Consider the following 24,747-nt stretch of genomic DNA (forward strand, 5'->3'; position numbering starts at 1 on the left):
TTGAGCGACGGTCCACAGAACAGTGGGAGTTTAACAGATTCTATGACTCCTTCTGAATTAGATATTGTAGCTCCAATCCCAGCACACAGATCTTCCATATCTTTCAAGGCTACAATAAACTGTCTGGCGTAGGATTGTATGCAAACAGATATAAACATAGTTTAATGAATACCTTGTAGACTTTAAAAAATAAATCATGGAGATCGAAAGGAACAAACCCCATCTGGTTTTCTTCTATTATTTCAGACACTCAAGAAACAAAATATCATGAGAAAATATGACCCAGCAGCACTTCAAGATAAACGCCGGGCACCACAACACTACCCAAGGCCATGAAAACAAATAGAGCAAAAATATTAAACTCTGTACATACAACTTAATGATTTGGTACAGACAAATTATTTATTTTTTAAAATAAAATCCTGAGTCATCAACCAGGTTTCATATAGTCAATCAATGAGTTTAAATGATGACTCTGCCTGTGTAGCTGGCACATGAGGTCACAAAGAGACATCTAACACTCAGAAGCCAATGCATGGGGGAACTTCTTTATCTTCAGACTAAGCTTGGAAAGAGAGAAGGTTGGAATATATCTGGAACTCACCTGACAGACAAGTTTTCTCTCCTGAGTGTCATTTTCATTTGAACAGTCTGGACTATCCTCACCTCCAACCAACCTGTCATCTATTTCTCCACTCACTCGAACAACTTCAACATGGAGACGACCTGATACCTAACAAGAAAGGATTAAGAATCACTTGTGTACCACAAAACAGCAACAAGTTCATCCCTTTTCAGGTAATTACAACTACTGCAGTTTCCTGTTTGCAAGCAGACAATATTTTATTCCTTTTTATTGTTTTGCAATGTGCATTTGTTGAAGAGATGAAGAATTCATTGGAGCAAGAATCTTTGGAATGAGCTGCCCAGGGAAGTGGTGGAGTCACCAACCCTCAAGGTGTTCAAAAAACGTGTAGACGTGGCACTCCAGGACATGGTTTAGTAGGCACAGGGGCGTTGGGCTGAAGGTTGGACTTGATCTTGGAGGTCTTTTCCAACCTTACTGTTCCTATGATTTTTAAGAGCCTATGCTGTAAAAATATAGGGAAATCGGCAACTTCGGGAACAGCACACTGCAATCTCACTCACCTTCGCACCAGTCTCTCTCGAGTCTACGAAGTGCAGATGCAATACAGAGCACAGAGAATGTTGCATGGAATGCTTAGCCTGCATTTGAAGTTGTTCTTATTGTATATATATTTAAGAGCCTGCTCTTCATGTCAGCCAGTGAAAGGCAGTGGAGCTATAGCTCATGCTCGTTCTACTAAGATATTGGGCTGCTCTGCTCACAAAGCTTTCTCCTTTCATAATCTCTATGCTGGGATTCACAGCTGTCTAAACAATACCAGTAAGGTATTATGGGATTTGCATAATTCCAAATTGTTAGCAAAGAGCTTGTGCACACGAAACTGGAACATATCTATTCTGTACTGGTAATAAGATCCACAGACTGTAATTAAACAGTTGAGTAAGGACAGATTAGAGAAGAATGACTAACCTCTCCCTTCTGATTGATGATTGGAACAGCATATTGTAGCTTCACATCATAGAATAGGCACTCAAGAAAAACATTGGCTACTCCGATAAGGCTGTGGTTTTCCTGCTCATCGTAGAATGGATCAGCTCGCCTGAAGTAAGCTCTCATCACCTTCAAACAAATTCAGGACAACATAAGGAAAACAAACTTTTCATGAAACTGTTTTCAAAGTGTTGCACAACCAGCCCAGTGCAAGAAAAATGGACTCAAGCAAGAGGCCAGATTAGGTCACAAGAAGAATGGAAACCTGAATTTTACTTTGGACTGAGGACAAGGCCCATCCTCAGCAAGTCCTCCTTAAAGTTGTCAGATTCAGATAAGTCAGTCTGAGTGTAAACTCCTGTTGTGTTTACTTACTGTTTCTAATTGTATGTTTGGTTCCATCAGCAAACTGTGCATGCAAACAAGTGCCAAAGTGACAAGATAAAGGTTAAAGAAAAGGTGAACATCGCTTCAGTACTAGGAAAAGCAAAAGCTCAGAAAAACTTATCTCTTTACATACTCCCTCCCCTCTCTGCCTTCCAAACTAGAAGATTTTCTCACAGAAAAATTGACAGGCAATGTAATTCCATCAGCACAATACCAGAGTAATTTTTACTTACTGGGTTGTCTTCCTCACAGTCTTTCCACTCCTGGTAAAGATCTCTCATATCTACCAATCGATTCTCCAGCTTTTCCAGCGACCAAATCTGTTTGCCTTTCCCTTTCCTTCTCACCTGAATAGCAGGCTCGCTGAGAATTGCACCTCTCTGTGAAACAAGTAAAGAAATAAGGAATTGTGCTAAAGACAATGAAAACATGGTTTAAAGCCAACACAAAACTACGAACATCTTTGGAAAAAGTCCGGATTTTGTTCTTTATTTTCATTCTAGCTTAAGTAACCAAATTTAATCATGAATGACTGAGTTAGGCTGTCATAGTACATTCATGTTCAGCTTAACTGCTAAGCGTAATCACAACTATAGGCACTAGTTTCCATGGTTTTTCACCTTATATAAGTGCTAGAAATAAGAACATTTAAGCCTTTCACAAATATCATAGCAACTTAGAATCATGGAAAGTTTGGGTTGGAAGGAACCTTAAAAACCCTGTCCAGTTCCAACCCCCTGCCATGGGCAGGGATGCCTCCCACTGGATCAGGTTGCTCAAAGCCTCATCCAGCCTGGACTTCAACACCTCCACGGATGAGGCAGCCACCACTTCTCTGGGCAACTTGGGCCAGCATCTCACCACTCTCATAGCAAAAAATTTCTTCCTAATACCTCATCTAAATCTGCCTCCTTTCACATGAAAACCGTTCCCCCTTGTCCTGTCCCTGCACTCCCTGAAAAGGAGCCCTTCCTCAGCTTTAATGTAGCCTCCTTTCAGTGCTGGAAGGCTGCTCTAAGGTGTCCCCAAAGCCTTCTCCAGGCTGAACAACCCCCACTGTCTCAGCCTGTTAACTCTCTCACATTACAGCAGGCCTGGAGTTTCAGCTAAGGTTTCTTCTGTCTGCAGCTACAGACTAGTGCAGACACTTAAACCTCTTTACACCCTGTTTCAGGTTGTGCCAGAAGACTGCAAGAAAAAACAAGCAGATGAGAGAAACCTCTAAAGCAAGTAATAAAAATTCCAATCCTCGAATGGAATACACCTACTGTACTGATAACTGCCTGAGTACTGCCAAAACATTCACATTTTTAGATTTTTATGGCAAAAAAATAAGATAATGACGTGGCACGTGCTAACGGAACCACATTTAATGCACACAAATAGACTGGTGAAGTACCTATGACCACTAAAGTCAGAATACAACAAATAGGAACACCAAGGAGCAAACCTACTGAACAGTAATGTAGTTCCATTAGGGCTACCTTACCTTACTGTTAGCATTAAGGCTTGAAGCTGGGATCTGAAGGGTAACTTTATACTCTGTCCGCTTGTCCAACTCCTCTGCAATAAAATTGGCTTCTCTCACATACAAATTGGCTTTAACGATCTGCTCTCTCAGCTTTCTCAGGCTGTGGGTCAACATTTCTTCTCTAAAAGAAGGGGATTTGGAAGAGAAGACAGGAATAATCATGGCATTTAAGCATTGAAAATAAGAGCAAAACAAATGATCACTTGACAGAAAAGAGTCTTAACAGCTTTTTAACACAAAAATCAAGTGAATTACATGGCATTTCTTTTGGGAGCTAAAAAAAAAAATCATTGAATCTTTTGGGTTGGAAGGGACCTTAAGGACCATCCAGTTCCAACCCCCCTGCCATGGGCAGGGACACATTCCACTGGATCAGGTTGCTCAAAGCCTCAATCCAACCAGGCCTTCAACACCTCCACAGATGGGGCAGCCAGCATTTCCCTGGGCAACCTGGGCCAGTGCCTCACCGCCCTCGAAGTAAGCAATTTCTTCCTAATATGTCTTCTAAATCTCCTTCTTTCAGTTTAAAACCACGATCCCTTGTAATGTCACTACACCCCCTGATAAAAGAGATCCTCCCCAGCTTTCCTAGTGGCCCCCTTAAGGTACTGGAATTCATATTATCTGTATGAATTGAATAATACGAACATGGGCATACTGCTGGCTGTGGAGGTTTCACCATGCATCTGCTGAAAAGTCAGCTCTCATGTTACGTGGCTTATTCCAGAGTTTTCCTACCACATATATGGATGCTCCATCTCACAGAGAAAGATTTCTCTGACAGGATGACCAATTGCTCATTGGCCTTCCTTGCAAGTGTCAAAGAGCACAAGAATCTGGTACCACAGAATATTCCAGACACACAGCTAACAGCTTGTTAGACTGTCTCAGATGTTTTCTATTTTGCAAGTTGCTTGTTTAGCCATATATATTTGTATCTTCTCATTACATTGTCTTTGCCATACTCATTGTTATAGGGTAAGTTTCATCTTCCTCCTGGAGTGTCTCTTTCTGAATGTATTACTGGAAAAGATCATTTAGAGGCTGATGTATATAACCTTAATGCCATTGCCTAGGAAGAGGGAAAGAGGATGGTGGCCCTTCTGTGGTTATTGAACAGTTTTTGCAATGCTCTGGATCAAAATCCTTTGATTCATGCTCTTACTCCTCTTTCTGTACCCTCCTAGTTGCCAGGACCTGCTCAGGCCAGACGTGAAGGACATGAGCGAAGAGGAACCTTCAAAGAATCATAGAACGGTTTGGGTTGGAAGGGACCTTAAAGCCCATCCAGTTCCATCCCCCTGCCACGGGCAGGGACACCTCCCACTGGATCAGGTTGCTCAAAGCCTCATGGAATCTAGTCTTGAACACCTCCAGGCATGGGGCATCCAAAACTTGCCTCACCACCATCCAGCAGCAAACTTGTGGTACACTGAACAAACTCAAATAGCAGTCCCAAAATTTGATGCAATCGCTTTGTTTTTAGGCAAATGTGTAGTGAATCAGGATAGAGTTTCTCCTTAGCTACAAAGCTGGCACTCATTCCTTCTATAGGTCTAATTCTTGTTAGACTGATGTTTTTGTCATGTCCCCCCCACCCCTCACAGGAGTCTTCTCAGAAGTTTGGCAGAGGTTTGCAATGCAATTAAAATCCTGCAAAATTTATTAGCACTGAAGAACTTTAAATGAACACTCCTGATGGTCAGATTTGATTACCCACCTCTCCTCCGCCCACTGCCGTAAGCGCTGCTGAGCACTGGGAGAATGAAAGGAGAACCTGTCCATGCTGCGAAAATGCTGCTTCTCTGGTGACAATCGCCTTCGCAGTTGCTCCAGCTCATGTTCATACATCAGCCTCTGTCGTTCAAGTGCAGACCTCTTCTCCTCTTCGTGTTGCTGCTCCAAGCTTTGCAAGATTGACTGCATTGGATCTAAGAAGATGTTGGAAACAAAGATGTTAGTACTTCTGGAGTCAAATACATGGTAACCATAAAATTCAATGGAAATAAGCAGCAACAGATATGGGGCAGACTGTGGACTCGGAAATACAAGATGCTTCCCACACTCTGTAACAGATATGCTGTATGACCTTGGGCAAGGCACAAATTACCATGATTTGGCAGGATGATTGGAACTGGATGATCTCTAGGGTCTCTTCCAACCCAAACCATTCTATGCTATTCTATGCTATTTGTAGCTACCCACGTTAGGGATTGCAGTAGCTACTGAAATGTCTGAGAGAGTAAACATAGGAGATAAAAGGACAAAGAAGTTCTATTTTTGCAGTAATGCATGTTAAAAAAAAGCTGCTGAACTGTGGAGTAAAATAAACATCTACAGAACAGACTGGATAGAAAAGTGAAAGAAAGCTGAAAAAAACCTTCTTCCTGTTTCCCAAAATCATGATGTCATTCTGGGACAGCTACATGAGACTACAAATACTAAGAAACATGGTTTCAGACGCAGAAATCACTGCAGTTAAAGCCCAAATGGAACATAACAGAAGGAAAATAAACCACAAAGTGAAAACACTTTGATTTGAGGCTGCAGTTCCACCAATATTCCAGTTTTGGCTTTTTCCTCAATAAGAACTGCCAAAGAAAACATTCTGCTGTGGTTTTTTACCCCTCAAGTGCTAAAATGAGTCATTCACATGAAAAATTCTTCAGTAGGAAGTTAGAAAGGAAAAAGTCTGTGGTTAGGAGTAGATATAACCTCATATTCAGTACCTATTTCAAATAATTTCTGTTGCTCCTTACCATTACTGCCAAGTGCCTTCATAGTGACTTCCATCTGGGCGTATTCATAGCTGAAGTTAATCTCACTGGAAACTTCACTGGAATTGTCTCCATCAATGTCCAGCTGCTCAACACTATTACTACACTTCATAGAGTTGTCTCGTTCTTCATCCTCATGATCTGCCTTCTTTTTCTTCTTCGGCAAATTCAGCCTTTAAAGAAGAAGAAAATTTACAAGAACTATTAATTGCTCAGCTTTGGAACAAAGACTTGCTTTCAAAGATTATTAAAATGAAGATTAACCAAATCTACCAAATGGGTAGATTTTTCCCTTTCGAAATCTGTTGATCTCCTGTGAGTGTAGTTTTCCTCAGGGTAAACAGGGGTGTTCAAGGCAAACTAACTAATCCATTCTACACTCTAATAATAGAGATTACCTGATATTAGTCATCATGCAGCTTAGAAAACAGTGAATTTTTTCAGTCATCCAATATAAATAATTTAGAGGCAAAAATGAAATTATACCCAACTTCTTAGGCAGATTCTTCTTTCAAACGCAAAAGAAAACAATTAACTTTTAGATTATCATCTAAATCCACTATTTTTGAAGTATTTCAGAGCAGACACAGAGGGTTTCAAGAACACAGGCTTTCACAGAAAACTCCTGCCCAGCGGTCCTGTCTGATACAGGAAGGTCACAGGTATGGCTTAAGCTGGACCTCCAGGGAAGAGAGAACACAGTGCCCTTCTAAGACCCAGATCACTGTATAACTTAGGTCAAAAATCTAACACCTTAGCTGTAAAATCTAAAAAGCAACTTATCCGAGTCAAAGCTTGTGTGTAATATTTTTACCATGGAAGAGAAAGTACTGAGTATTAATGTGGTAATGAACCACATTAAAGTTACCAGCTCAAAAATTAAATCTCTTCAGTGAGATAACAGTAATGATAACTACAGCAAGGTCCTCATGAGCAAGTGTACAGACCCTTGAAAAACACAAGAAATTAAGTCAATCTATTGCTCTGAAATTAAAATTAGGCACAGTCACTATGACATCCAGCATTCAATAACAGCCAAACATCAGCATTGCCTTTATAATCCCAATGGAAAAGAAATCATCTTCTCCAGCAAGCCTAAAGGCTCCTCTGTCATTTTTCCTTATACCTTCAAATAAAAGAAAGTTGGCACAAACTTAACAGTTTCTTTAATATCTTTTGTACCTGAAGAAGTGGTTGTTTCCCCACAATATTCTGTCTCCATGATGTAGCTGGATAGGACCCACAACAGCAGAACCATTTACAAACGTCCTGTGAAAAGGCAGAAATCTAAAGCAAATCCATCTATACAGGGTTCAATATTTTTATTTATTGAAACTAGTTAAGCAGGAGAACAGGTTTATGGATTGCAAACAGGCAAAACAGCCACAGGAACTTCATTCACCTACCCTGTGCTGTTTCATAGACTCTGCAAACTCAGCTTTTTTTGACTGCTTAAACTTATTGAGTTCAGTACTTTTGGACAGATATTATGACAGCTATGTCTGGGGAGTATGATCAGAGCATAAAAATGAGAGGCCTGAAAAAGGTGATGTCACTGGAAATAAACACTTTTCATACTACTTCGAAATAGATACAAACCAGGAACATTTGAAACAGGCATCAGAGCACTTTGCTATATAAATAAAGACAATAAACTAATTAGAATAACCAGAAACTACTTTTATTTCAGAGTCAGATTAAGTTTGAAAATAGGATGACAGGATAACTCAGATTTGCAGGGAATCTCAGGATGTCATCCTCAGATATCCAACTTCCTGCTCAGAGCAGGATTGACTATGAATCAGTGTAAATGTGAAACTCTTGAATTTGGTGTATCTAACAATAAATTACTGGAGATGCTGATGATGCATTCCATCTTGTGATCAATTTGAATATACCATCTGCTTTTCAAGTACTGCTACTTAATCAAATAAAGCAACAAATTCTGCAGCAGCTCTTTGCATATCAACAGATTTTCTAGAAAATTAATTTGAATTTTGATAGTTACAGCTGCAAATCAGTGAGCATCTACTTGCTGAAAGCACATGCAATTTACTGACTCGCTTTTTGACAACTTAGGCTACAAACACCACCACTGAGAGAAATCTCTTCAGACTGAAAGATATGAGTTAATGGAGAGGTAGGTGACAATTAAAACAAAGTGTATAAGGAGGATACAAGAAATAGAATTTGCTTACTTCATACTACATGGGAATCATACAATGCTTTGGGTCAGAAGGGACCTTAAAGCCCATCCAGTTCTAACCTGCACCTGTTCCATGCACAGGGACACCTTCCGCTAGACCAGGCTGCTCAAAGCTGCATTCAACCTGGCCTTGAACACCTCCAGGGAGCGGACATCCACAGCACCCCTGGGCAACCTGGGTCAGGGCCTCACTACTCTCAGCGTGAAGCATTTCTTCCTAATGTCTAACTGAAATCTTCCCCCTTCCAATTTAAAGCCATTCTTCCTCATCCTGTCACTACAGGCCCTCATAAAAATTCCCTGCCCAGCTTTCTTGTAGGCCACCTTCAAGTACTGAAAGGCTGCTCTAAGGTCTCCCTGGAGAAAAGTTCATTTTGCACCACTAATCATAAAATACTAGATAAAACTACAATTATTACACAATTGGAGCTGTATTTGATTCCTTTACCTGGTATTTTTTTGAGGTGTTAACATAACCTGTCCTTCTGGGGTGATGTCTATAATGCAGTGTTCAGGAAGTATTCCCATTCCACACAGCTGGATATCTTGAGAGTTGTCTGAGCCTATTAAAGTGTGCTCCTGGGAAAAAAAATAATCAAAATATTGGCAATGGATTACAGAAGTTCTCTAGTTCTAACACATCCATTTGCCTTCTGGATAGATCTTGTCATCTAGCTCCAAAACTTGAAAGCAGTTCAATGCTTCCCTTACAGGGGAAAAAGGCGGATGAAACACTGCAAGCAAATCCTCATCTTTGTTTTACAGTAACAAGTCAAGAGCACTCAGGAACTTTTACAGGCAGCAGTTAAATCCAAAGATGAAGAGGTTTCTGTAACTCAATTGTGGAATTCAGTGCCTCAGGATGTTGTAGAACCCAAAGTATGAGGAGGAATTAAGAGAGGTTCACAGTGGTTAGACCCATGGCTGTTACACAGCTTCCATCGAGATCACCCAATGGATTAGGAAATCCCTGAAGTACTCAAGACCTGAGGGATTTGGCAGTGGAAGGATCACTCCACGTATGCCCCAGTTCATGTATTTCCTTTTTTAGGTGTCTTTGAGCAACTTTTTAGGAGCAGATACAATAGTTTGGATAAGTCAGATGAAGCTGTCCTTGTGTACTTACAAAAACCACTACTTTGGTACTTGTGAGAGTCAGAAGATAGGCAGCCCAGTGTTAAAGAGAACGTAGGCAAGGTATCTCCTCTGAGAAGCAAGAGAGATGAGTCTCAGAATTTTAGGCAAAACAGGTGTAAGTCAGTTTCTCAAAAGAACTTCAAAGCACAGGGATTTCGACAGCAAAATTCTCAACCACCGAAACGAATTTGCTTTATAAAAAAAAAATAATAATTAAAGACTAACGGAAACACACAAAGCCTGTCCCATGCAAAGGATCTTCCTCTAGAACAGGACAGCAGCACAGTACTGCCTGAGAGAGCTCTGCTGGTACTGATGGGCCAAGACCTGCTTTCAGAGCAGGCTTTGTCTTCAGCATACTCTGGTCACGTCTTCACAATGAACACTGCAGAAGTCAGTTCTGCCTCAAGAGTTGTCAGTGTTAGGGCTGATTCAGCAGCCTCAGTCACACTCTGGACACCTACGTGCAAGGATTCCATTCTTTTCCCAAAACCTCAGCTTTTTTTCATCCTTTTTAATATTTTTAGCAGATACAACAACAAAAAGCGTTCTTTCCCTTGCCTTCACTGAGACATCACAGAGCAACGATGTCTGATACAAAAGAAAATCACTAACTAACCCAAAACCACCTTTCAATCCAATCCTGTGGCTGTTTTGGGAGTTACTATAGATGACATCAGAGAGAAGAGAATGATTTAATGTGAAGCTCAAACTGCTGATGTTCACACGGCGCTAAATTTTTAGGACTTCTAAAATGTGGCTTAAAAGGAGTTGTAATCTTATTTCTCCTCCAGACTCCAGATCACATCTACAGTTTGTTAAATGAGAGTAAACAGCTCAGAAGTTTCAGTGCAGAGTCCAAAAGCCACATTTCATGTTTTATGTTTAAAATCTGTAACAGGGACTGCACATCGGCAGAAGTGATAAGGCAGAACAGAACTTGTTTTTCACTTCTGGCAAGTTGCATCATGAGAAACAAAAATGCATTTTATAAACTGCAGAAAGCAGTCAGAATTTGGACTACACATGTAGAAGCAAGCTGATTACTGATACGCCCAATTTCTGTATAAAACAATTTTCTGGATAACACCTTGTGAAAGTGGGCATAAAAAAACCAAATCAAAAATAAAAGGAGACAACTTCTCAAAGAGAGCACCTCTAAATTTCTTTCAACAAAACAAAACCAAACCATGAAATCCCCAAGCCATAGTCTGCTATGAAGAATTAAATTTGAAATAAAAATGTACTCATTATTTTTAATGAAGCAGTGAATATCGGAGAAAGCTTTAGATATGCAGCTTCTATAAAATCCTCTAAGTACACCTCTGCCAATGGCATTATAGGCCCATTTTTGTTTAAAAAACATAGATTCTATTTTTTTAAAATATATACATGAGAATATTTATTTTTACCTTTAAATAGTATACCAGAAGTTCATTGAGAGCTGGATCTGCATTCAAATTAACCAGGAAGCACTTATTATCCCCAACTTTTATTCCAGAAGACTGAAGAGATATGCCAAGGCTTTCCAGCTGTTTCTGACGCTCCTGCAAGACAGCAGCCATCAAAAAATTGAAGCTGATTGATATACAGCCCTTCAGAAATGCATTCCTATCTGCCAAAGCCACAAGACAAAATGACAGTTAGCTACTTCTGAAAAAGGTAACTCTGTCTTCTGCGACAAATAGACACAAAAGCCTTAGTTATATCAAGCTTTGGTGATGGGAGCTGTAATTTCTCTTCTTCCACCTCTGGTCTCGGAGGGCTACGTGCTGTGGTCTCACAGAGTTGCATCTTCCCAGTGAAAAAGAAAAACAGCGGAGAGCAGCACACTGTGGCACTGTAGGAGCTTCTCCATGACCTCACTGGAACAGCAAAATGCTACCACAAAGACATCTCTAGAGCCCTTTATTTTCTCTTTTGAGCTCAAAAGCAACAAGTTAAAGTTAAATCCCTGCCAAGTCAAGCTCCATGTCTATCTTTTATTCCAGAGCAATCAAAATGACAAAAAACTGGCAACCTGCTATTTAAGTAATGCAAATACCACTTCCTGCTGAACAAGAATAGTAGCGTTTTGGATGGTGTTTTGTTCTTGTCAATAGACTTCATAGAATCCAACAACAAAGCATCACTGTGCAAAAACGTACATCTTTCAAAGGCAAGTGCTTGGGTGAAGACTAGAGCAGTGAAAGAGGAACATTAAACATTTCAGACTTAAGAACAGAAAGGGATTCTTCTGCAGAAAAACATTGGGATAAAAATGCTGAGGATTGTTCCCAGGATCATAAACAGAAACTGAAATGAGACTCGCCATCCACAACAGAAAAAAAAAATTTAAAAAGAAACATGGTATGCCTCTCTTAGAATTACCAAGGGGAAGGAGAAACAAATAAGTAAAATATAGAAGAGCCCTACACCACTTTCCCTGTGATGCTGGGACTTTGGGAAAAAAATTAGCAGATTATGTAGGAATAATATTGGAATGTTTATTAAGGTTTTGACTTTCATGTACCGGTTTGCTTTGTATTTGAAAATTTAGGACATCATACTCTTTACTGTAATTCTCTGTTAAGCATCGGAGTTGTACCAAGTCTAATCAAGATTAAAATTGCAAAGAATAGCAAGCACAACTCACTCTTCATTTTCTTTACCCACATACTTACAAAACTAACACAACGTTCTCATAAGAAGAAGTCTTGTATGTGTGTGAGAAAGAGAGGAAAAAAGACAAAGAACACAGGAAAAATGGCAGCATGATGTCAAAGATCTCTCTTCTGATCATCCGTGCCAGGCTCTGAAGTTCATATAATTCCTTACTATCTACAGAATAAGGAATGTGTTGCTGAAAGGAAGACTCAGCTCACAGTCTAAATCTATTAGGATTAACTTAAAAAAAATGAGCCAGTTTCTGTTAAATTTTGCTCAAGACCTAATGCTAATTTACTTAAACACTCTAAATACATTAAAGGTATGTCAAACACTCACTGAAAATGTGGAAAATTGCCTATTCACATAGTCCTCAAGGCTTCGAATCCTTATTGTCACTCTATCTATATAAAATGTCTCTTCGATGGCCCTCATTCCTTACGAGGAATCATCCTTTCCTCTAGGATTCACAATTACTTCTCCATTCTAACCACCTACCCTGCTACAATTTGACAGATGTTAGGGGATGCTGGCCCGTAATAAAATCACTTGACAAGCCATGACAGAAGTGCCTTTAACCTTGGGCCTCTGTAAACCTACTGAAGATGGCAGAAGGTTCTTTCCACTGGCTTCCAAGTCATCTTGAAATAGCCTTATACTGCATAAATGCCAGTCCTTACCCGTCCTCTGAAAAAAACTCATCTTTTCTACACCTGCAAGTATCAGGAAACTCCCAGCTCCAAAACATCATAACATGCAGAGAATTCAGAGGTAAAGAGAGCTGAAGTGAGCAGCTATATGCAAACATCAAAGTAGATTTAGTCTTTAGCATTGAGTCTATTACTCCAGTTTTTCAACCTCCTCGCACACCCTGGAGGTGTTCAGGGCCAGGTCGGATGGGGCTTTGAGCAACCCAATCCAGTGGGAGATGTCCCTGCCCATGGCAGGGGGGTTGAAACTGGATGGGCTTTAAGGTCCCTTCCACCCCAAACGATTCCATGATTCTATGACTCAGGGCTTCTACACTGAGAAACTACTGTGTAGGATGAGATCAGAATTATTATTATTATTATTACTACTACTACAACAACAACTAATATAGCTACTACCACTACTATTTTTTCTGTTATTATTTCTTCTATTATTACTATTCACTCTCTCACATAGGGAGAAAACCCATGCTATGAATCTCCATTGAAAGCCAGGAGGCCCTCATAGTCACAAGCAGCGTTTCTGACAATGGATCTTTAAAACAAAAGTCAACAGTCTATTCTGATTGTCATCTACAAGATGGCTACCGGAGGCTCCATTTTCTCGCTATTTATTACACGCTACCCACAACCTCTTGGTAGTCTTCCCCCTCAAAATATCCATATTGCAAATATACACATCAGCTTCAGTGTGATAAGAACTGAAAGTGTCATGCGATAATCATGATGATCTGCACAATTTTTCAATATAACCATCGCATTTAAGGCCTTAAATATCAGTGTAAGAGATATTAAAATGCACAGAGATCCTGAACAGTTCTATTCTTTAATATTCTGAATGTCCTTTGCCTTGTCTGTCAAGGCACACTGTACATAACCTTGCATTTAACACTCTCAAGCTCCATCTTTCAAGCACATACAACAATTTAACTGTCTGAAGAATATAAAATCTATGTAATCCTCTCATCCACAGATTATTATTTTTTTAAATTACCTCTCTATTTGCATACAGTGACAATGGAATAGCAATTCGGGACGCACTTAGCTATCACAGGAATTAAGTGAAGCTTTTCAGAAGGGCAGTAAGCTTGACCTACTTACCCATAAACGTGGGGAGAGACTCGGACAATCACTAGGAACAGAAAAACAAAGGAAACAAACCTATTTTTCATAAAAAATGGGGGGAGGAATTGAAAGAAAGCAGCAAACCTGTGCAATCTCCTCAGTTTTTCTTAATTTTTCTTCCCAGGTCACAGTCATTTCCTGAATCAACTTTTCTGATTCCTCCAATCGTTCTTTTAATTCTGGTGATTTCATAGCCTGCAGAAAGAAAAGCAAACAAAACAAGAAAGCTTGTTGTGTGTTATTTTTTTCACATCGCTGTCACACAGATGGGGAAAATGGATACATAATTTTATGCATTTTCCAAGGCATACTCACCAGTAAGCAAAGGGATTTTCAAAATACATATTGCGTATAAATGCTGAATGTATCAAAAAGTTAGTTTAATTAGTTTCAAGTACAGATGCTAAAGTGGAGTTTATACACTTTAATGCCAACCAATTACATGATGCTGGCAGATGTGCACAAAGATATTCAAATGCAAACTAATCTCATTTCTATATTAATACGAGTATCCCAAAGAACTCATATCCAAACAATCTTGTTTCTCAGCTGCTAATCTGGCTTGCCACCATCGTCTCAGTTTGCTGTCCTTCAAAACAGCAGTTAATGTCTCCATCACTTGAGCTGCCATGCCACCAAAATATTTTTATTGTGTGTTTGGGTGTGGTCTGATAGGTGTGATTTTTTCTTTCTACTGCAAATATCAAAGCATCTGAGGTGTTGATATCTGATTGCCCACCTCACACGCATTTAACAAAAGAGATATTACAAGAAGCTGAATGATGTGCTGCTGGATACTGGAATTTTATTTTCTCTCTAATCCATCACATTTCTAATGTATTTTTGTGAAACAGTGAAAGGTTCACGTTCGACACAAGGACTAACTTGAGAATAAGAAGAGACCCCCACCATCACCCCTCAGATGCTCCAAAACCTGAAGGGATATCAACATTTCTATACTACTTATCTTGACTTCCTCCAGTCTCGGTACTGTCATATTCCCCCTACCCTATCCTGAACAGGTACTCTGTGGCCTTCCTTACATCGTTACTTCATTACTTTAAATTAGATCTCAGGAAGAAATGTTTTCCTGCAAGGGTGGTGAGGAACTGCAACAGGGTGCCCAGAGAAGTCGCTGGATGCCCCATCCCTGGAGGTATTCAAGGCCAGGCTGGATGAGGTTTTGAGGAACCTGATCCAGTGGGAGGTGTCCCTGCGTATGGCAGAGGGTTGGAACTGGATGGGCTTTAAGGTCCCTTCAACCCAAACCATTCCTTGATTCTATGATTACTGCTAACAAGATGCAAATGGTTTTGGCTGCTAGGGATTTAAGCAATGCCAATTAAACAATGTAGCATTGTTCTCCATCAGATATTTCTTTACCACAAAACCCCAAAGTCTTCACTGGAATCCAAATCCAAATCATTACGCTGCAGTTCATTCAAGAAAAGGAGCAAGCACCAGTAGTGGAAAATCCTGTTTTAAGACAGAGTTTCCTCTGCCTCGAGACACAACAGTCTAGGAACTGTCAGCTGATGTATCCCGTGAGTTCTTTTTCTAGTTGAATATCTCAAATACCTACATACAGGGTAAAAAGGGAATATGAATTCCACCCCAGAAGGAAAGTGAAACCAAGGTAATCTTCAGGACAAAGTTTTATTATACTTGATAAAACATGATCAGTGCAAAGGCACTGGACACTGCGGAGCAGGACAGAAAGATGAAGCCCAGTTACTCAAAAGTCTAGGTCCTATTTGCTATTTTATTTGGGCCTGGGGCAAAATTACTCAACATTTTCACATGTTTCAGCTGCAAAATAACATAGGTAATTCTCCTCACTTTCAACGATGCTTCTAAGATCAACAGTTGTATGGGCTCAGACACCCACCAGACCAGCTGGTGTGCTTTTCTTTGTGGTGGTTGGACTCAATGATCTTAAAGGTCTTTTCCAACACAAACAATTCTGTGATTCTGTGAAAGCAGTTAGTTTAAATTCTCACCTAAGAAATGATGAGCTGGTGCTTTTGGCACAGGCAAATTAAAACATGTGATATTAATTTTGAGAAGAAAACATCAAAATGCATGGACTAAAACAAAAATGGGGAAAAGAGGATAACACCTTACTCTACTGGAAGGGTGGGGGGAAAAGTAAATTGTCAGGTTCTGTTCTGCCTTGGTGGCTTAGGAGAGAAAAAGATAGGGACGCCGAAAAGAAAAAAACCACAAAACCACAACTTTGTAACCTCTATATTTGGTAATGAGCTTTGAAAATGTAACCCGACTGTCATAACAGGTCAATGTTTCTGTTCACTTTAGAAGTTATTTATACACATTTCTGTAAGAACAACTAGAAGGGCTACAAATGTAATGAACTGAGAGGAGCACAAGACAACTAATGTGAGGTTTGACCTTTACTGAGTAGCCTCTTAATAGCAAACTACACTGTTTTTCCACACTCTTTGTCAATACCACTGAGATGACAACTAGGGTGGGATTTTAATACTTGGGAAAGGAAATAATTATTACTTCATATTTAAGAAACAAGATTTCATTCCTTTGGAAAGTTGCCATTATTTTGGCATTAATGCTCACAAATGAAACAACTGGGGAGTAGCTGCATCTCTCAAGAGTACCATGGTTCATATTTTAGAGGAATTTTTAGCTCTTTAACTTGAGATACCTTAAAGAAGCTGATATACACTTACTGGATGCTTAGCTTAGGCAGCTCAAATGAGAACAGTCCAAAATTCACCAGTTATTTCTAACAGCATGACCAGCATTCCCGGCATAGCTCATGAGGCAAATACTGCAATCATAATTTTTCTGAACTGCAGAACAGACGGATTATATCACCATTCCTTTGCGACAGTTGAGAACAGAATTACACCAGTTCTTGGCTTTCATCTAACATTCAGATCATGCTCCTTCCACAATTTCAGTGCGGGAGCCATGCAGATACACAAAATCCTGTCTAGTGCCTGCAATGTTCTAGGCCTGGAGAAGAGTGGCTGAAAAGCTGCCTGGAAGAGAAGGACCTGGGGGTGTTGGCCAAAAGCCGATTGAACATGAGCCATCAGTGGCCCAGGTGGCCAAGAAGGCAAATGGCATCCTGATCTATATCAGCAACAGTGTGGCCAGCAGTGACTGTGCCCCTGTACTTAGCCGCAGTGAGACCGCACCTTGAATCCTGGGCTCAGTTTTGTGCCCCTCACCACAAGGACATTGAGACAATGGGGCATGTCCATAGACTAGCAATGAAACTGGTTAGAGGGCTGGAGAATAGGTCTTACGGGGAGCAGCTGAGGGAACTGGAATTGTTTAGTCTAGAGTAAAGAAGGCTGAGGAGAGATCGTATCACTGTCTGCAGCTACCTGAAAGTAGGAGGTTGTAGTGAGGTGGGTGCTGGTCTCTTCTCTCAAGTAACAAGTGATGGGATGAGAAGAAATGGCCTCGAGTTGCACCGCGTGGAGGGTTAGATTGGATATCAAGAAAAATTTCTTCACTGAAAGGGTTCTGAGGCACTGGTAGAGGCTGCCCAGGGCAGTGGTGGGGTCCCCACCCCGGAGTGTTTAAAAGATGGGTAGATGAGGTGCTCAGGTATATGGTTTATTAGTGGACAGATACGGTTGGACTCGATGATCTCAAAGAACTTTTCCAACCAAAGAATCCTATAATTCTATGATATTCAGTTGAGAATAGTTAAAGCTTAGAGGCAAGCAAGCTTTATTTAACTGAATTCACATCTCACAGGATGTAAACACACAGCAGCACAGCTGCCTATAAAGTGAACAACCTCAGGACCTCATCCCTACTCCTGTCTCCATATCCTCCTGCTTTTGACCTGTATCTTGCAATAAAACAAGATTGCTCAGCAAGGTGTTCAAACAAATCCTGGTATCTCACATTATCACCTGTGTTTCAAGGCTGATGTACAGAAAAAAGGAAAGAAGAGAGATTTCTCATACATAACATGTAGTAACTCGTTGTGGTGTTTATTACTGAGTGCCAGAAAAGAAAGTCCTGACAATGGGTTTACAGGACTTACTGGCTTGTTAAAGATTAAAATTTGTACCTCTGCTTTTGTGAGCTGTTCCCGCAGCTTCTCCACTTCCTCACGGAGCTCCCGAATAATGCGAGCATTAGGGTCTTCATTCACGACAGCATGATTAACGATGTTCTTGGCCCGGTCTGCGTACCTCAGTGTTGAAAGGGTCTCATCATAGTTGTCTGCTGCTGGGCTTACTGTTGCTACCATGGCAGTCTTGCTGTTACCACCAAGGCTGTCCTGGAAAGTGGGAGAGGTGATAAAATCAAACCAGGTTTCTTTCGTTGTACCCAGCCAGTGAACTTAGGCAGCAAATAATAATCTAGAGTTGGGAGTAAATGATGGCAACTAATAACAGAAAGAGTTTTGTCATAGCTTCACAGTTCAAAAATCTATATGTTAAGCTGCATAAATCAAGGAGAGTCGTTTTTTTAAAAGCGTTTTCAGGAAACATCATTCTTGGCTTTCAGAATCAGCTTTAGTTTAAACAAGAACGAAAATAATCCTTTTTTTGGTGCTCAGTAAGGGCTTCAAAGGCTTACTTTATGTTTTTTGCTTCAGTTTATAAACTGGAAATACAAGCACTTCAGCATTAAATATCTCAGATATTACTGCAGGTCCTCAGGAAAGAACATGAGTACATTATTTTAAAGACTGGAAGCAAGGTGTCTCTGGTAAGTACCTAATTTAAATTACTTAAAAATATCCTCATAAACAATGCAGTTGATTTTATTCTTACAAGCATTGCAGCATGGGCACCTTCCCTTCCCCCAGCTACACAGCTTGCAAATTTAAATCGAGTTATGTAAGAAATAACCCATTTGGAATTTGGTTGACAGGAGAAGGGCGTGCAACCACATTCCTGCAAGGCAGCATGTCTGTGGGGCAGTGGAAGGAAGGGAGGAAGAGTTCAATCTTCTTATTGATTGCAAAATTGTGGTTTAGAATTTTGGCTAATCTAAAAGTTAAAATATTCTGGTTTAAATATTACAGCAAATCTTTTTTTGTTGGTTAGTTGAGGTTTTTTGTTTGTTTGTATTTTACCCAAAATCCCTTTCTGAGACAAACCATGCTATTAACTTTCACGTTCAACAACCCATGAAATCTAGGTCAAGCATTGCCATTACAACAATCCGACTACATTAGCTGCTTCTCTAACCATTTCAGTTACAAGGCACACGTGTAGCTTTCCCCAGCAATCATTAAAATGTTCCCTTAAGTATTTCCTTAAGACGTTCCCTTTTGCTTCATGATGCCAAAAATCAGTTTGACAGTAGCCTGCCTGCTTCGGTGGCCAAACAAACAGTGACCGTGCAGACATGCAGTTGCTTTGCTGCTGCACTGATAGGGCTCTGCTGTCTCTGGTCATGCAAAAGGGCTGCCAGCTCTTTCACAGAATCACGGAATGGTTTGGGTTGGAAGGGACCTTAAAGATCTTGCAGTTCCAACCTCTCTTATCATGGGCAGGGACACCTTCCACCGGTTCACACTGCCTCAATCCTGATCCAGCCTGGCCTCAAACACTCCAAGGGAGGGAGCATCCACGACTTCTCTGGGCAACCTCAGCCAGTGCCTCACCACCCTCACAGGAAAACACTTCTTCCAAATATCTAATCTAAATGTTTTCTCTCTCATTTTAAAATGTTCCCCCTCATCCTATCCCTGCACTTCCCGATCAAGAGCCCTTCCTCAGCTTTCCTGGAGCCCCTTTCAGTACTGCAAGGCTGCTAAACGATCTCCCCAGAGTCTTCTCTTCTCCAGGCTGAACAACCCCAACTCTCTCAGCCTGTCCTCATATGGGAGGTGCTCTACGCCTTTGATCATTTTTGTGGCCTCCTCTGGACTCAGTCCAGCAGATCTATGTATTTCGTGTGCTAAGGACTCCAGAACTGAACGCAGGGTTCCAGGTGAGGTCGCATGGGAGTGGAGTAGAGGGGAAGAATACCCTCCCTAGACCTGCTGGTCCCACTGCTTTAGATACAGTCCAAGACACAGTTGTCTTTCTGGGCTGTGACTGCACACTGCTGGCTCATGTTGAGCTTCTCATCCCCCAGCACCCCAAGTTCTTCTCCTCAGGGCTGCTCCCAATCCATTCTCTGTCCAGCCTCTACTTGTGCTTGGGATTGCCCTGACAATGGGTAGAGGGTATAATTTCATTTGTATGGTGTCTGGCACAGCCACATACATCAGCATGGTTAGCACTTGAAGGTGAGAACTCAATCAAAAATGACAGCCTCTGACTTTTTTCTTCACCTGACAAGCGACCACCGTTTACTCTAATAAACACATGGCATGGGAGAATCCACTTTCTAATGCACAAATCTTTTTCCAAAGCATCTACTGAAAACTTTAAAAACAGTAACAGAAGCACATGACTCATTCAATAAGATTTCTAGCCATACAGAAGCCAGGAGTTTCCTTCCATTTTGTAGGGGTTTTCAAAAATACGGAACAACATTCTGCAGCTGCAATCCCTGTTCTACATAAAACGAAGTTTATCAGGGAGCTGGCCAGGTAGTCTGCTTCCAAATCAAACCAAACTGTTAAGGTTTGGGAACCTCCTTCACTGCACTAATTAGCTCCAAAATAGGATTAATTCATTATTTGAATTGCAACTCCACTGTACAGGCAGCTGAGAAGGCCGTTACAGTGACACACCGTAATTCACAAAACACCCATTATAAGCTGGGTACAGTTCCTCTTGTGCTGTCATTATTCAAGCCCAGTGGCAGAATGTCCCATAAAAGTTTTATGTATAAAACCGTTGTGCTGATTTCACCAGTTTCTTTAATGTTAAACAAGAAAGGTGGATGAATACTAAGGCAGCCTCTCATTAGTGAAGACAGCATCTGCAAACTGCCTGTAAAGGCTGGGACTGCATGTGATAGAGTGAGACAAGGGTAGAAACAAATAAGTTTAGTTATTTCTAAGACTAAACTGGCAGAGTCTTCTCTAGCATCAAGACTACTGTAAAAAGAACTTGCAGTGTAAAAATTTGTAATTATATTTTTTAAAGCAGCCATCAGCAAAACACACTGGGCTTCTGATTAAAATGAGATCTTTGTATCAACGGAATTAGATAAAACCAAAAAGGTTTTTGAAGAGCAACAAAGCTGGTGAAGGGTTTTGAGCTCAAGCCTTATGAGCAGCTCAGGGAGCTGGAGTTGTTTAGTCTGGAGAAAAGGAGACTGAGGGGAGACCTTATCGCTTCCTACAACTACCTAAAAGGAGGCTGTAGTGAGGTGGGGGTTGGTAACCAGTGACAGGACAGTGGAAAGTGGCCTCAAGATGCACCAGGGGAAATTTAGGTTGGTTGTCAGGAGGAATTTCTTTACTGAAAGGTTTGTCAAGCATTGAAACAGGCTGCCCAGGGAGCTGTTTGAGTCACCATCTGTGTAAGTGTTGAAAAGATGAGTAGATGTTGTACTTGGGGATATGGTCTAGTGACAGACTAAGCAAGGCTGGATTGATGGTTGGACTCGATGATCCTAAAGGTCTTTCCCAACCAAAACCATTCTATGATTCTATAAAAAGGCTAAAAAGCTGATAAGCTGTTTTGCTTCCCACACATAACTTGACACCACTCTTAAGCCTCCTCTTGCAATAACATTTTTCACCTGGTGCTTTCATATAGAGATCCTCAACAAATTAAACACAAAGTGTTACATCCTGAGGTCTCCCAACTCCCCTGATCTCTCAGATTTTTAGAGAGACTCTATGTGACAGATATTCCTCGTGTTAGAACACATTTGATCCAATTTGGCATCATAATTAGAAGTTGAAAGCTAGAGAGTGAGATAACCCACCATCTCTTGGCTTCCACAAATAGGCCTCTTTGAATGAATACATCCCTCCTTTGATCTTTAATTAAAAAAAAGTTTCAATTTTCCCCTTTCAAAATAAAGCTTCTCCTCAATGAATGTGTTTGTAAAAACTCCAAATGCCCCAACCCTTTTGTTTGCACTTAACATAGCTGGATGTTAAAGACACAAAGAAGGTTTGCTTGAAAGAAGGCAGAACAAAAGTGCGCCTCTATTTATGAGCTGATGCCTGTGCTTTGCGTGGCCATCATCAGCGCAGCTACAATGCATTGGACAGGTGCTAACCAGGAATTCCAGTCTGCTTGCTGGATTTGCTTAGAAATAGAACAGCATAACTAATTCTAACAACACTAGAAATTCATTAGGAAAGTTTCCACTCTGCTTGCTCAGCTGCATCAGGAGCTCAAGCACAGACATCACTGGAGCAAACTGAAGCAAGCTGCATGCTGGTTTTGTTCCCATCTTTGCAGAGAGCCAAAAAAAACTTTGTTTTAAAAACTCAGTGTAAATATAAAGAGGCAAAAATATATTTAAACAGTAAAAAAGCCCTAGTGCAAGGAACACTGATAGAAGGATTCATTCTACTGTGGGAAAGCATAGACACTATTTCTGTTATGCCATACTGATTTTTATGCAGGCCTCGTGACTGTACAATTTGATGTCCAGTATCTGTGATGTTTGCACGGGGGAGAAGGGGTAAATTGTTTCACAGTAGTCACGCTGAAAGCTTCATTAAAAGACAGCACTGAGAAAAAAGAAAGCTTGTGGTGTCAAGGGGTTACATGAGTACAGATTTTATTTTACTTAAGCATTGAAATCAACGCTGTTTTCAAATCTCCTAAAGGAAAACATCTTTTTTAAATCTCCACACCTCTGTATAACCTGCAGGCAACTTTTCCTTTCAACACGGAAATAGGTACATAAAATTCAAACAACATCTAAAAACATTCCTAAGAATGGGTGGAGAGGCAAAGCAGAGTGTTCAAGACAACAAAATCCGGCCAGAGAACCTACAACAGTAAGAGGACAAACAAGACTGGTGATGCCAAAAGCTAGTTTCTTCCCAGATTATATCTTTCTTCTAACAAATATCTTAGTTGCTCCTTGATAACAATAAAACAGAGCATAACGGAAACAAGAAAATTTGGTAAGTCAGTATTTCTGTAAGACATGGTTACAAACCATCCTGGCAATCAAATGATGAAAGACATAAGTATGATTAACATGGTAGGTTACAAAAATGAAACAGAACTCAGCTGCATATGACACCTAATTTGATAATCCTTTAAAATCCAAGTCAATCCAGACCACTGGAGCTGTACCAGGCAAGATAAGAAAGGGAAAGATAAGTCACCTTTACTAGCAGGTGAGGTTTTTTCAGACAGAAGAGGCTACACATGTGCTTCCTCCTCATTCAGAAAGCACGAGAAATCCAGGTGATGGCTATACCTAAAACCAGGCTTGCACTCTAAAGACTTTTTTTGTGATCAGGCTACTGTTCCTGATGGCCACTGTTGCAGGAAGTGGGAAGAAAAACAAAACCAAAATCCTCCCTTTTAATTGAACATCATAAGGTTTAACAAGGCCAAGTGCAAGGTCCTACACCTGGGTCAGGGAAATCTATGTTTTCAATACAGGATTGCTGATGACATGATTGAGGACAACGCTGTGGAGAATGACTTGGGGTGTTGATTGATGAGAAGCTGAACATGAGCTGGCAATGGGCACTCACAGCCCAGAAGGTCAATCGTATCCTCGGCTGCATCAAAAGAAAGTGGCCAGCAGGTCGAGGGAGGCGATTCTCCCCTCTACTCTGCTCTCATGAGACCCCACTTGGAGCCCTGTGTCCAGTCTGGAATCCTCAACATAAGAAGGATATGGAACTGTTGGAACAGGTCCAGAGAAGGATACAAAGATCATCAGGGGGCTGGAGCATTTATGCTACGGAGAACAGGCTGAGAGAGTTGGGCCTGTTCAGCTTGGAGAAGAGAAGGCTCTGGGGAGACCTTATAGCGACCCTTCCAGTGGGGCTACAGAAAAGCTGGGGAGGGGCTTTTTACAAGGGCCTGTAGTGATGAGGATCGGAATGACTGAGGATGTAGGATGAGGGGGAATGGCTTTAAATCGGAAGAGGAAGATTTAGAATAGACATTCGGAACAAATTCCTCACGGTGAAGGTGTGAGGCACTGGCCCAGGTTGCACAAAGAAGTGGCGGCTGCCCTATCCCTGGAGGTGTTCAAGGTTGGCCAGGTTGGATGGGGCCTTGAGCAGCCTGGTGTAGTGGAAGGTGTCCCTGCCCATGGCAGGGGGGTTGGAACTGGATGATCTTAAAAGTCCCTTCCAACCCAAACCAGTCTATGATTCTACGACAATATGACATACATAAAACTTGTATTTAACAACTTGTTTTTTCATTTAGACCTTACAGATCTTCATTCAAGTGCCAGCATGATGTGCTCTTTTCTCTCCCCAAAGGAGATAATAGAGTCCTATGCAGCACAGAAAATTAATTAACTGCTCACTTCACATGAATATGATGTACAAAGTCTTCTGACCTGTTCCTCAGACTACAACTGGGATAATGCTCTGCAATTATACTCAGCTGACAAAAGCAGAGTATATTAACAAATACATTAGACAATTAGGAAAACATAATTGTCTTAATCAAAATCTTCAAAGCTAACTATGTCAGTATGTAAAATTCAGTTGCAAGTGGCAAGAGCCCAAATTAAATTAGCCCCAAAGTGGCGTGTGAAGCTGTATCAAACTGACCCATAAAACA

General features: G+C 40.8%; 1 protein-coding gene across 1 annotated transcript in view; it reads right to left on the reverse strand.

Moving 5' to 3' along the window:
• The window catches only part of KIF13B (kinesin family member 13B), a 142,918-nt gene that overhangs the window by 49,563 nt on the left and 68,608 nt on the right, over nucleotides 1-24,747 (reverse strand). The window contains exons 11-21 of the mRNA XM_054062336.1: nucleotides 18,171-18,383; nucleotides 14,183-14,293; nucleotides 11,030-11,164; nucleotides 8,929-9,059; nucleotides 7,457-7,543; nucleotides 6,257-6,447; nucleotides 5,218-5,428; nucleotides 3,456-3,618; nucleotides 2,200-2,346; nucleotides 1,559-1,708; nucleotides 605-733 (exon numbers count right to left, since the gene is read on the reverse strand). Of these exons, the coding sequence (XP_053918311.1) occupies nucleotides 605-733; nucleotides 1,559-1,708; nucleotides 2,200-2,346; nucleotides 3,456-3,618; nucleotides 5,218-5,428; nucleotides 6,257-6,447; nucleotides 7,457-7,543; nucleotides 8,929-9,059; nucleotides 11,030-11,164; nucleotides 14,183-14,293; nucleotides 18,171-18,383 (1,668 nt within the window). The remainder of the gene's footprint in view (nucleotides 1-604; nucleotides 734-1,558; nucleotides 1,709-2,199; nucleotides 2,347-3,455; nucleotides 3,619-5,217; nucleotides 5,429-6,256; nucleotides 6,448-7,456; nucleotides 7,544-8,928; nucleotides 9,060-11,029; nucleotides 11,165-14,182; nucleotides 14,294-18,170; nucleotides 18,384-24,747) is intronic.

The sequence above is a fragment of the Cuculus canorus genome, chromosome 3, assembly GCF_017976375.1.
Source record: "Cuculus canorus isolate bCucCan1 chromosome 3, bCucCan1.pri, whole genome shotgun sequence".
NCBI classification, from domain to species: domain Eukaryota; kingdom Metazoa; phylum Chordata; class Aves; order Cuculiformes; family Cuculidae; genus Cuculus; species Cuculus canorus.